Source organism: Lissotriton vulgaris, chromosome 4_1 (assembly GCF_964263255.1).
Source record: "Lissotriton vulgaris chromosome 4_1, aLisVul1.2, whole genome shotgun sequence".
In the NCBI taxonomy this organism is placed as follows: domain Eukaryota; kingdom Metazoa; phylum Chordata; class Amphibia; order Caudata; family Salamandridae; genus Lissotriton; species Lissotriton vulgaris.
The window spans coordinates 1,122,182,121-1,122,196,153 of NC_141691.1; the positions used below are offsets into that span (position 1 = coordinate 1,122,182,121).

The window sequence follows — 14,033 nt, forward strand, 5'->3', positions numbered from 1 at the left end:
TGGTGTTCACCCAACTGGTGATGTTTTAGGGATATTACAAGTCATATACTCCACAATACTTGAATAAACTTGCAATAAGGCCTCTCAGATGTTATTTCCTTCAAACTGGAAAGAAAGTCTCCCATCACTTGCATTTCGCTGGTTTAAAGAATGAACAGCCTAGTCCTTGGCAACCAATAGAGCCAAGACAGACTTTCTCTGTAAAACATATTGCTACTGACAACAAACAATGAAACTGACTGCAAAATCAAACAAACCCTCAGAGTGTAATCATTTTCTCTTTTTTATAGGGAAATGACTTTTGCTGGGCTTCACTAAAATGCATGGCTGATGACATCAGCAATGCAAGGTTCCCTCAAGTTCACAGAATAGTTCAACATATGTAGCATTACTGCACATTTCGTACAGAGAGGTGAAGCATGTGCAGCAGTGATGCCGGCTTGCCTCGGGTACAAGGAGCAGTAGAAGCACAGGTAGCTGCAGTGTAAAACACCCCATCAGTACTCTGCATGGGTAGCTGCAGTATAAAACTCCTCTTGGGTACTCAGCAGAGGTAGCTGCAGAGGTAGCCGCGTTGAAAGCTCTTTCACACACAAGCACAGCACATTTACAACATGTCATTATCATTTCTTACTCCCTGACATACAAAGTACAGGTTTGGCACACACAGAAGCATGCCCAGAGTGTGGGGAGTTTGCAGATGGGTCATACCACTAGTGACAGAAGGGTAATGTAAGGCACTGATCTCACACTTTGGGAACCACCACCTCAGCCAGTGCAGTTGGGACAGAGGGCAGTATTAACATGGTGCGATTAGTCCTTATGTATGGTGAGGCCCATTTAAGGATGATCATTGCCCTTTAGGAATTACTTAGCCAACCCACCACCCTACCATTTTAAGAGGCACTGAAGGAACTAAAGCAAATATGAGCATAGAAAGCGAAGAAATGCTAAACTTCTTGGTTATAGTATACATATTTGGAAGGGAGACCACACTCAACCTATTCAAACTACTTTCATATTTTCACTATACTAATTCACCTCTAATCCTTTTATGCGTTCCGGAGTAGCGTGCTACTCGCCGAAAAAAAAGCTCCAATTCCTAATCAAGGGTAGCAAGTGTTATCTAAAAAACACCTTTTCCCTCTTCTATTCTCTACTATCTTTCTCAATCCAAATAACTGACTAATATATCCACCGCTCAAATTACTTTCATATTTCACTATACTAATTCACCACTAATCCTTTATAAGTTCGGGAGTAGAGTGTTACTCACTGAAAAAGCACTGCAACGCCTCATCAGGGGCAGTAAGCACTATATAATGGCAATTACAATACAATACATCTTGAGCTGTACTTCAGGAGAAAGACTAACCCATCAGAAACCTTTTTGGATACCTATCTAACTAACTAAATTGACATGTGTGACCCAGAAAAGTATCCCATGGAACTGTTTTCATGTGTTTGTCATGTAGTGACTTCACTGGTTACCAGACTCTCCCTGAAGAGAACCTCGAACCCTCACTCTCCTCTTTGCTTTGGACCGCCCATTCTGTTTCTCTGTGCCACCAGTCTATACCTTTGCCATACACTGCCCTTTTTCTTCTGCAGCAAAGTCAATCCAGGATGTTGATGGGCTTCTCAAAGGTGTAGGATGTATGTAAGAGATATTCCTTGCATAATCAAAAAACTTTGGTGTGCTTGTTAATGGCAAGAGGTGCAGGAAGCGTCACCCCCGCAATGCCCAAGCTGATTTATATGAACCTATGATTCTATTATGAGTGGTAGCCATTGTCAGATGAACCGGTTGCCCAATATTGTACCCCATCTAGATGCTGCTTAGCTCACCTTGTCTGAGGGTGACATCAACAACACTCCGGGGACTTCACATCAGATGCAGCCTGTTGTGGAAAGTAAGCTCAAGTGGGGGAGGGTAGGCGGTAGGATTTTATACAGAAGCAGTTTGTCAATGCCGGGAATTCTGGGCAGCATTGTCTCTGGTTCTTGCGGAAGCAGCTCTGACCTAGAGAGCACCAGATCATGCTCCTTTGCACATATTCACTGTAGTGTAGCATAAAAGACTCGTTAGGAGTTTCAATACAATGTCAATACAGCGAGACAAGTTGACACAGACCGTGATTGCCCCATGATATGCCCACCGTGATTGCCCCATGATATGCCCACCATCCGTGCTACACAAATGGATTCCCACATCTCAGTGTCTCCTTCAACTATGTGAGGAGCATTGGGCGAAGAGATGTCGCACGCCGCAGTAGCAGTGGTAACCTTGCTACTGGCAATATTGCAGATGTGGCTGAAGCGAAAGATATTTTGATACTAAAACAGTAAATATTCCACTCATTTGTCCATTAATAAGATGACTGGATACAGCAGACAAGAGAATAACTTAGCTTATAAATATCTAAGAATGCTAAATTAAATTAACACAATATTTTACTGTTGATAGTTATTTTGTTCCATTCTTGGAAGACTGAAGAGGGATTTAAGAAAAACTGAAGATATTAAAGTGGCTACATCACCATAGGAAAGTTATTAGTTCAAACACTTAAGGCTGCAATAAGAAAGGGGACACAACATTTAATGAGTGAGAGTAAATTAAGATGCCTGAGCTATGCTCAAGGATTGTGTGACTGCCTTGCAGGTTTCACTGTGGAATTGAATTGAAGAGGATGCACAAGATGTCATTACAAGGAATGGAACCTTGCTTTTAAATACGTGATCTCACAAGATCGTTGTAAATCGTATAAATCGTCTTAGTTAAAAATTGAAATGCTAATGTAACCACTTTTATGTTGCTGTATGCTCAATATATGCCTTATACATCTGGGGGAAAAGCAGAGAAATCATTTATTTGACGATGAAGTAACTGAGCACCTGCACATATGACACCCGGATTCATCTAAGAGTAATTCACAGTTTTAGAGATTGTTGACCGGCAAGGGACAGCCTAGCTGAAGGTGAAAAAACTATGCAATAAAACCAGTTTAGCTTTAATTCCACAAAGCTCTAGGTCTGGTTACTAGGATCTAGTGAATCACCCATACTTCTAACTCATTGGCTACTGCTCTTGGGCCCCTTTCTGATTTTATTTTAAGAAGCAGAAGCTGAGATGCTAATTTATCTCTTATTGCGCCCAGGAATAACATCACTAAATTCCCTGTTAACCACCTACATGTAGTTTGTAAACGCCTACCTCTACAACTCCCACTTCAGTGGAGTGCCCTCTTCCAGCAGAGGTGGATACCCAGATCAACCACTGCACTCACATATACAGTTATTAGAGACCCAGTCACTCTTCCTGTTTGAGTACCTGAGAATCAGTGTGATGGGGGACCTCAAGAAAAAGCCTAACCCACAAAGTAGAGTCTCATCCTGGCACGTTCAGCGTTGCAACCCAGCTGGAACCGGAGCACAGCTTCACTAGGGTGGGGAACATCCTTTACAACAGAACTTTTGCAAAGCGGTACCGTTACCACGCAAGTTTTACAACGAAAGTCGTAACAACGACCTGCGCTGGAGGGCGCTGTAGGATAGGGAATAGTTTAATTTACTATCCAAAACCTTCCCTACTATCCACGGGGACTGGAGTTGGAATAGTAAATTAAAGTATTCCACTATCCAGCGACCCCCAACGCAAGTCGTTGTAACGACTTGCGTTGTAAAACCTGCGTGGTAACGGTACGCGTGGTAATACCACGCGTTGTACCGTCATACATCCACTAGGGTTGTCCATCTATGGAAGTCTTACAGAGCATGAGAACGGCGTGCGGGGCAATCCTCCCCTTTTAACTTTCCTCGCTCTGCCAATGTAGGTGTAACAAAGTGTGTTTAAAAGTGTGCACATTTCTTGCCCTTGTTTATGAACTGTATTACTGTACTTTTTCTTGCTTTTCTCTTTATGTCGCAAAAGTACTGTGCTGTGTTGCCTTTGTGGCTTTGTCTGCACATTACTCCTGTGGCTAAGTCAATGAATAGCCGAATGTCTAAGTTCATGCAATGTGTGCATCTTTCATTTGTAAATAACATCATAAACGCTCAAACAGCTGCACACTTTTGGGTAGCAGTACACCTAAAACAGTGCTACATTTTTGCCGATTGGTGCAGGTGGCGGGCACCAGCACTCTTTTTTCGGGACCAGGACTTTTCATCCTCAGACTTTAAGATACAGCAAGAGAGAGAAAGGCAGAGAAGTGATGAAGAAAGGACAAGAGAAATATAGGACAATAGTGGGAAAGGAAGAAAGCAGGGATAAAATAACCCGCAAGAGTAAAATAAAGATGCAGGAAGTGTGTGTGTGTGTGTGTTGGGGGGGGGGGGGGGGGGGGTGAGAGGCATGAGGTTGAGTGAAAACTAGGCAGGTTTGGTATTAGGCGACCTTGACACTTGGCAGTACCGGCGATAGACTCGTAAAAAGATAAGGTCCCTGTCACTTATTTTTAAACAAATAAAGTAACACCAAAAACCACACGAAAATTCTTATCTATTGTGGCATTACTTCTGAGAATTACTTTGTTACAAAGAAATAGACTGGATTTTGGTTCCTCTTTCCTTCAAGCCAGAGATAGTTTGATGTTGGCGAATGCTTTCTGGGTTTTTCAGATTGGGCAGTTAAGTATGTGTGGGCGGCCCGAATTTCAAAGGAACAGACAAGAGCATGGGTGGAAGCAGGTGGATGTCATGTCGCCACAAATCTTCTCCCGTGCCTAGGATAACGCAACTTCTTAGCCTATTATGTTGCCAAGTAACTGGAAGTTTAGAAACTGTGTGACTTGGTTGTGCAGTACTTTGAAATTCCACATGAATACGAAAGTGCGGTGTGAGGACCACAGAGCTCGCTTCGGTTTGGATGGCCAGAGGCCAATCTTTTTTTTTTTAAATTTCAAAATAGTTTTTATTGTTTTTATACAACATACAACATATAACATATAGACATCCCCGCTTTGTCGTTGCAAGGTGGCCTCCCAGACTGGCTGTGCTGTTGGAAGTACATTGTCTTCATGTATTTGCCAGGCTGCCCCCCTATCCACTGTCTCCGTAAGCGGCGAGGGGTGTGAAGGAAAGGAAAGGAGTTAAGGTGGAGAAGAGGAGAGGTAGCATACAGTTGTTAGTTTCCTTCTCGTTGTTGCCTTGAACCAGTGAGGGAGAGCCATCGAGCACCCCGCTGCTTTTTGCTAGTAGTATTGACGTCAGATTGCAAGGACTTGTGGAGTTTACACTCAGAAGGTACAATGTTTTAAAGGATTTCCACATATCAACGGGAATACTTACCACAAGGGAAAAATATAGCAAGTTTAGAAACGGGATAATGCATAGATCCATGTTCAGAAGGTTGGAAATCATTTCCCATGCGACCATTTTTACATCTCGGCTAGACATCGCAAGCACTATCTTGAAGAAGAGACGTGTTGTGTTCCCTCTATGGGCTTAGAGGCTGCTCTTCTCCTACCGCTGGTAAGCTTCAGTGTCGCTCTCATTTCCTTTGATGCCATGCAACATGGCATGTGGGCGTCATGTCCTCTCTTTATGTTTGGCCCTTGCATCATGGACCAAGCGCGTCTCCTTCCACTGCTCCCTAGGAGTACTTGTGCTTTCAGGCCATCTCTCTAGTACATCTACATGCCTACCACTAAAATGCATGTGCGTGTAAATAAACTAATGCATTTCTTAAAAAGTTGTTAAAATACAAACAGCACTTGTTTATTTTTTTTGTTTTGCCCGATCCGATGGTATTGGAGCACTTGTTCCAGCCTCCATCTTGCCGTAGTGCAAACAGCAGCCAATGGTATTGGAACACTTTAACACCATCGGTGCGGCGCATTTTCCCCGCTGTGCGCTGAAGATTCGAAAATCTCGCGGTTCATGACGAGCTCAGCTCGTCATGGGCGTATGAGAGGTGTACTTCATGACGAGCTGAGCTCGTCATCAGCGTCAAAGGGGTTAAGTGCTCACCAGTTACATTACACAATGACACATTCATTGTCGTAGGCAGGGGAAGGGTAAGTGATTTGCCCAGAATCACATACTGTTCTTCAGACCCCGGAGATTCGAACCTGGTACCCCTCTTCTCCTTTCGGAAGCTCTGGCTGTTACGCCACATCTTTACTTCACTTCAAAGCTCAACTGTTTCTCCCTATATCTTCCAGCAAGACCCCATCAACACTGAATAAGCATTGGCAAAGCCAGTAGATCGCGGCAAAGCCTGAGCTCTTGGCCTTGTCAGTGTGAATGTCTTTTAGCCATGTTGTCGAGCAGCAGATCTCTGTGCTGCTCTCAGGCTATGAGAGCAGAACAGGGATTGGCCTGAGTAGACTGAAAAGATGCTTTCCTCAGACCAGGGAGTCTGTACTGTTTCTCAAGCCAGGATGCTCAAAGCTGCCCTGCTGGAGAAACCTAAGGGCGCATGAGTTTGGCCGGCCTGAGACGGCCAACCAAAGACATATGCGCACTTAAGACTCAGAGCTGGCAAATGGAAAATAAACGATGTTAGAACATTGTTTTACTTTTCTTTTACGGGTTCCAAGCCACAGAGTGGGGCAATGCTCCTCCGCCATTGCAGAGGAGCCGGAGTTGAGGAACTGCACAGTAAATGCACAGTCAATTTTAGAGCCCAAGTAGATCATTCTAGTGTGTTCTGTTTGTGGCAAACTGGAGAATGGTCAGACCACATGGCCTTCCAAGTCTTGTATGTGTGATATTCACAAAACCTTGTCTGTCCCTACCTAAGTTTCAGTTAGGTATCACAAAAGTCTCATCCATGAGTGCAAATAACAGTGTTTGATTCACAGTAGAATCTGTGAACAAAGTTATGACCACAGTACATCTACCAGTTGCCACTGTAAACATATGAACCCCAAGGGGGGGTGGCTGGTGGAACAATTGCAAATGTAAGTACTAAGTAAAAAAAATGTATTGGTACAAAATGCACACTTCCATGATATTTGCTCTGAAGAGACCATCTGTGAATTACATTGATTCTCATCTGGAATTCTTTGACTAGTAAGGAATGCACAAATGTACACAAACCATAGGCGGATACCAACGATTGTGGATCTCCACGCATTTATGATCAATCTTGCAGTCTCAATTAATAGCCCTGAATGTGCACTTTGTACATTCATGCTTTCCATGTTGTAACTGTCGGAAAAAGGTACTTTAACTAGTAGGACCCTGTTTGAGCTCCAGTGTGCTGTGGGCTCTGAAATGATCCTGTGGTTTATTGTGGTTTTGGTTTGTGGTTGTTTTGCTTACACTAGTATAATCAGGAAAATAACTGCACAAATGTGCTGGGGCAGCTGTGAGCTCTATAAGCTAAATGACATAAACAAATGTACTTGCGGGGATCCCGGCGTATTTTGCCATGCACGTCCCCTGTCCACATTCCTTTTGAACCCCTCTGTATGCAGTGGTTCAGTCGGGCGACATTAAAAACTTGTACCTGCAAACATATTGATACCTATTTTATCCTTTTTCAGGAGGGGCAAGAAACACAGCATCATCCTCCGGACCCAGCTTTCCGTGAGAGTGCACGCCTGCATTGGTGAGTCCACTTCTTAGATCTGACCCGTGTTCATGAAGAATGCACAATGAAATGTTGAGATAATAATCAGACTGCTGACTGTGCTGTGAGTTTGAGGGAATCGTCTGTTGAGAAGTTGAAAACCATCAATTTCAGAAGAGAAATTGTCGCGTTTAAAGAGCCTTAATGCGTGTCCTTATGTCACATGTGCCTGTGATGGAGTTGGCGAAGCCGTCTGCCTTATATATATTTCATGATCAGTTGTCATAGATAATTCAGTTACCTTTGCACTTGTCATACACGATGAGAACATTTGCAACCCCTCAGTAAATTGTTATATCCCTTGCATAGAGGGAATAAATACATTACGGGTATTTGTGTTTTTTTGTTGTTGTCTTCCATAATATATTTCAGATGTGGGGCTCTGCAGTTATGAAGCTAAAGTGCAACCACTTGTTAAGTGCAGTAATGGTTCCTTTGTACTTTACAAATGAAGATGTCTCAAGTCACTCTGACATAACGCAAAAGATAGCCTGTTGATAGGTGAAAGTCTTGAGCTGCTGGAGAAGGAGGAGTCAAATCTGCTGGGCCCATTTCTGTTTTCATTACTACTCAGTTGTCCACGTTAACCTCTTTGTGTTTGTAGAGACATTTTTGAGGACTCTGACTCAAGCAGATTGAAAATAATTTAGGCAAAATTGGGAGGAAAAATAGAAATGCTAAGTTCGGTGCATTGATCAACCTTTGAAACCTAGCATTGGTAAATGAGTGTTTTGTGGATATGGGCTGAGGGTCTTGTCCCTGGGTTGTGTAGGATGAGTCTGCTGCTCAGAGCACCAACGATGGATCCTGTATGATCCAAGAGCCGCAGGTTTCGACTGCGGCAAGCTTGACTCAGACTTTCTTGGGTTTCAGTTTAAATTTGGCAACGTTAATTGTTTAATACCTTTTAACAACATAATGTGCAGGGCTTGGATGTGCTTCAGTCATGATTATTACCGATATTGAGGACATTTTGTGAACAATTAACTTTACTGATCCCAAATAACAGAATCTTGAGCACAGAAACCCTGCTTAAGCCGTAGCACGGGCAACTTGTATTTTTAACGCCGTGATGAGGTTATCTTGTGCCTTTGAATGACCATGTCAGGACTGCAGTGTTTATAATGTTTTGGAATATAGCAGAGGAACTCAGTCAAGATGTTCTAGTATTCTTGTTGCATAGTGGGTCATTTGGAAGAGTGCTGACCATGTTCAGCAAGTACAACCTGTGCAGTGTGTGTCTGTGCCACTTATGCCAGCGGGGTGAGTTTGGGAGAGCAAATATTTCTTGTTGGGCCTGAGACAACATTAGTTCTGAAGTACATTGCATCTGGTTATTAGATAGTTGTAGATGGCCTACAGCGATCTACGAGTACTTTAAACTGAGACATTTCTCTGGATTGAAACACTTAAAGACATTGGGCCTGATTGACAAAGGTAAATGTACTTGGCAGTTGATGCGGAGAACTCAGCCAATAAAAAGATTGAACTGTCCTATCGTTTTAAATGTGGGTTTCTCCATCCCCACTACGTAGTCTCTGCAGTCTGAAGTTACTATTAAATCCTAGTTTGTATATACAGAAATAGAGTAAACGTACACAAAATTGTTAAGTTTACCTTTGTGATTCGGACACAGAGTTTTTCGTGAAACAGCTGAAGATATGTACTAGGCCTTTACTAGGATAAGTTCTTGTTAGAAATGGGAAGTAATGCCAGGTATAGGTAGTGGATTTAGTATAAGTGGATGAAATTATTATCTGTGCTATGGATCCCCTGGCAGAGTGACAAAAATATATTTAATTTTGCAACAAATTGTGAAATCTTTACATTGGCCAAACTTGTTGAGTATTGTCGGTGTCAGTTGCCTGGAGATTTTAGTACTGCATTGCTGGTTAGTTGCTGAAGCATGAATCATAAATGGAATACAAATAGCACAGGAAAGCAGACATCTCATCACTGCCTCCCCATGTTCGAGCTCAAGCCACAGGAGAGTCGAACATGGCAGAAGTGTCCATGTTTTCAGGAAGTTGCATGCAGGGTCAGTCACTACATTTCAGAGCTTTCCTTTTTCTGTGGTCCACCGGGAAGGAAAGAAGATCTGATGAGCACAGGGGAGCCTAGAAAAATGGTATAGGTAATGTGGACCCAAAGCTTCCACGGTGGAAAGGATACTCAGCTAACTCATCTCTTACATTCTCTTTGCTGCAATATGTCCTGAAAACAAGTACTCTTAGAATCTGACAGTCCACGAGAATACACAGGCAGTGTAAAATGCTTTCTTAGAACTGGGGTTGTGCATTTGAATATAGTGATCCTCATATTGATGAAAACCTCCTGGTTGATTGGTCTCTGGTGGTATTATCAGTAGGTCACAGTGCTGCTGGATGACTGATCCTGGGGATATTGCTGGTAGGGCATTGTTTCGCTGGTTGAATGATCCCTGAAGGTATTGTCGGTAGGTCAGGGTTCTTCTGGTTGACTGATCCTGGGGATATTGTCAGTAGGGCATTGTGTCGCTGGGTGAGTGATCCCTGGAGGTATTGTCAGTAGGCCAGGGTTCTGCTGGTTGACTGATCCTGGGGATATTGTCAGTAGGGCATTGTGTCGCTGGGTGAATGATCCCTGGAGGTATTGCCAGTAGGACAGGGTTCTTCTGGTTGACTGATCCTGGGGATATTGTCAGTAGGGCATCGTGTCGCTGGGTGAATGATCCCTGGAGGTATTGTCAGTAGGCCAGGGTTCTGCTGGTTGACTGATCCTGGGGATATTGTCAGTAGGGCATTGTGTCGCTGGGTGAATGATCCCTGGAGGTATTGTCAGTAGGCCAGGGTTCTGCTGGTTGACTGATCCTGGGGAAATTGTCAGTAGGGCATTGTGTCGCTGGGTGAATGATCCCTGGAGGTATTGTCAGTAGGTCAGGGTGCTGCCGGTTGACTGACCCTACCTAGGGACATTGTCGGTAGGGCATGATGTGCCTGATTGACTGCCCTCTGGAGGTGCTGTCAGTAGACCAGGGTGCTGCTGGTTGACTGATCCTGGGGATTATGCCGGTAGAACATGGTGTCGCTGGCTGGTTGATCCTTGGCGGTATTGTTGGTAGTCAGGGTATTGCTGGTTGACTGTTCCCTGGTGGTATTGTGGTAGGTCAGATTGCCATGTTTCCCAGACCCCATTGGAAAGCCCAATGTAGCATAAATGTTTCACTCAAAAAGAGGCATTGATTTACAGCGAGCTATAATTAAGCCTAAATGAGTGGTGTATATTTCTCAGAAGCCAGCTGTTGAAGTATTTGGTTGAGGTGCATGAACTGTGACAAACAGATTTCATATTCTCTGGGAGGCTAAAACATCTGTTTTCTGAACCTGCAATTATGTTTTTGCCCATCTCATGATTCTAAAATTGGAAATGATGGTTGGAAATCCTAACACAGTTATGCCACTTTGTATTGACTTACTGGTTAGCATTATTACCTTTTTGCTATTTGTTATACATTCATATACTTCACAACGTTTTTTTAACATAATTTTACATTAATTGCTCACGTACTTTTTGCAGTAGAAAAAAAAGAAAACGTTATTTCTTATTAGTGTGTGCTAGGGTGCACTTATGATAGAGCTATGCTTGCTTACCATTATGTTAAATTTTTACTTGTATTTTGTAAATGTTTTGTAATCCTTAGGGGAGGTACCAGTGTTAGGATTCAAAGTGTATACGTTCCTATTTGCATTAGATTTATAGTCAATGTTTATTGTTTTCATACCGACAATCGTTGTATTCTCTGGTGTAGCCCTGAGGTAGCGCGATTGAGTACACTTGGAAAAGAATTTGAAAGGGAAAAGGGCCTTTTTCTCTGTTCCCTTCCAACGCCTCCTCCTCACCAGCAGGAACCCCATACAGCGGGATGGAGACATACCTCTATTTCAAATTGCCCACCACAGAAAATGACACTGAAACGATTCCTGCTCTTTGATCTTGTTTCTCTGGACTTCTATTTCGCCGAACCTATTTACTAGAGAGCTCTCTGTCTCTATATTTCTCTCTCTGTTTCTAGGCCGCCTATCTCCGGTTACTCTAGAGCCAAGACAAGAGTCATTTCTCCTAAAGTAGTTCTAAATTAGAGATTATGCACTTTACTTTAAGACAGGAATATCAGCAAATCTTAAAATATTCTATTTTCTGGCTTAAACAAACAACCTCCCTGTGAACAGGATCTTGGCAGCGCAACCAAAAAGTAGCATTGCCAGAGGTGTGGTCTCATAGTGAATTGTTTACGTTTATTTCTATTATGTGGTGTCTACAAGCAAGTCAGGCTTAGATCTGTTTGACTGCCATCATGAAATCAGGCATCAAGCTGACCATTCCAGTGAGGACGCACCTTCTGGATTTCAAAGAGAACAATGTATAGAGAGTGTAGTGGACTATATGCAAGATGAGCTAAGAGAATTCAAGCTAATAATAAGTGACCTTGTGACATATGCTTTAATTATTACAGGATATAATTCATTTCCTGAATGTATAAGACACAAACTCACCTTTGAAATTTAGATTTTTGCCTGATCTTTTTAGTGGGATTCATAAAAAGTAAAAAGCACATAAAAATGTTGCAGGTCGTTTATTCTACCGTCTTAAGAAATGAGACCATGTATCTGAAAGTGTGGTACCAGTAAATCCCTGTCAGCATATCGGCTGACATAAATATCCTTTTCAAATACCAACTACTAAAATATTGCCACATATAAATTAATAATATGAAATCTACACCCAGTGAGACAACATTTTTATAAACAATATTTGGGACACAATATTTATGTCAGCGGATATTTCTGTATAGAATATTCTGAAATACAACCTTAATAGAGGATTTCCTTTACGTTTCTTTCAATTTGGGTCGACAAAATACTTTGTGCAGACTTTACTGCCCCTTGAGGCTTTAGTTTACTATTTTATTCAGCTTAATGCTTATTCATGATTAGCCTATTTTGACAAGGTCTCATAGAAAAAGCTGAATTTTCTCAGTTTATGGATCCACTCTTTGTCTCTTCCCTCGTTGATCTTTCATATCTTTCCTAAAAAAGTAGTGTGATCTATCTGATAACCAATGAATTAGAGGGCTTCAAGGTTAGGACGAATCCGGTGGATGTGAACTTCCTGCCAATCCCTGTAAATCTCGATAGACTCTCACACGAACAGCAATCACATTTTTGAGTGTGTTCCTTTGAAGAGATCATTTATTGAACATCTGAGTGCCTTGAGATGTAGAACAGTTCCCGAAACCGACTTAAGTGACAGAAATGATTGATTGATTGATTGATCTATAGATATATTGGTTTATAGAGTCTCCACCATCCTCTTAGTTCTGGTCTAATGTAGCCACCTGTTCAAAATAGTGAGTATTCATCTTTTGCCTGTAGGCTAACAGTGTAGGTGAGCACTTACTATCTAGTAGAAATGATTACCAAAGCTTAGTGCCTGGGGTTGAGAAGAAACGGTCCCTCCTGCTTGAAATGCTCACTTTGCGGAACTGGAGCAGGACCTTATTCCCACTGTGCAACAGATTCTGAGGAACATGAAATAAGCTTAAGTAGATGGGCAGCATTTCCATAAACTTTGTTTCTCAGCGGATCACCACTCTGTACCTCCTCCATGTCTTCTGAACAATGTCGGTTCCTCTTATGTCTTTTGTCATCATATTATTGGGAGACTGGGCAAGAGGGTGAATACACTTTACTTTCCCTCGGGTCTTCAGAAGATGGCTAGCCTCTGCACTGCTCTTTGTATTTTTTTATTTATTTTGATTGTACTTTTGATGAATGTTGAGTAAATCAATAAGTTGGTAGTAATGTTTTAGGAAGAATGTGATGCTCCCTGCCTCCTCGAGCACAAAGGCCCGTTCCATTAGCAACTCTCACTCTATTCCTGGAACCTACAAAGCGATTCCTGGCTAGGCTGGTAAGAACCATCAGTTCACTCGGGCTTTGCTATACAGGTAAGGAACTTGAGTAAGTCACATGCCTTGTTGCTGCTATAAGGAGAAGATGAGGCCTACTTACTAGAACTACTGATTCTGGAACATGCGTTTGTATCCCGGCATCAAGTCAGCATCCTTTAATTCCAAGTGTATCTCTTAATCTCCCTGATCTTACTTGGAAAAAACTGCGTGATCTAGCCTGCTTCTGTTGTAAAGTGCTCTAATGCCTTTGGACCATGTTCCGTGCAATAGAAAAACTGCTATAAAAACTCACATAAGGGGAATGACTATTCTTTGACGCCAATTCTTTCTAGACTTGCAGCAACAGTAGAGCACATTTTCCTTTGAACAGCAATACTCCTTGGACACATCAATACTCCATACAAACCATTTATTTTCTGCCACAGCAATTATGCAGCATTTCTACCATGGCTAGGTAACAATGGGACAGACTACTAATGGTCACAGCAAAATTAGCATCTTTAT

General features: G+C 42.4%; 1 protein-coding gene across 7 annotated transcripts in view; it reads left to right on the forward strand.

Annotated features, from left to right (window-relative positions):
- Positions 1-14,033, forward strand: part of FHOD3 (formin homology 2 domain containing 3) — a 1,375,152-nt gene that overhangs the window by 240,397 nt on the left and 1,120,722 nt on the right. For all 7 annotated transcript variants that reach the window (XM_086965361.1, XM_086965359.1, XM_086965360.1 and 4 more), the window contains exon 3: positions 7,494-7,558. In XM_086965361.1, the coding sequence (XP_086821487.1) occupies positions 7,494-7,558 (65 nt within the window). The remainder of the gene's footprint in view (positions 1-7,493; positions 7,559-14,033) is intronic.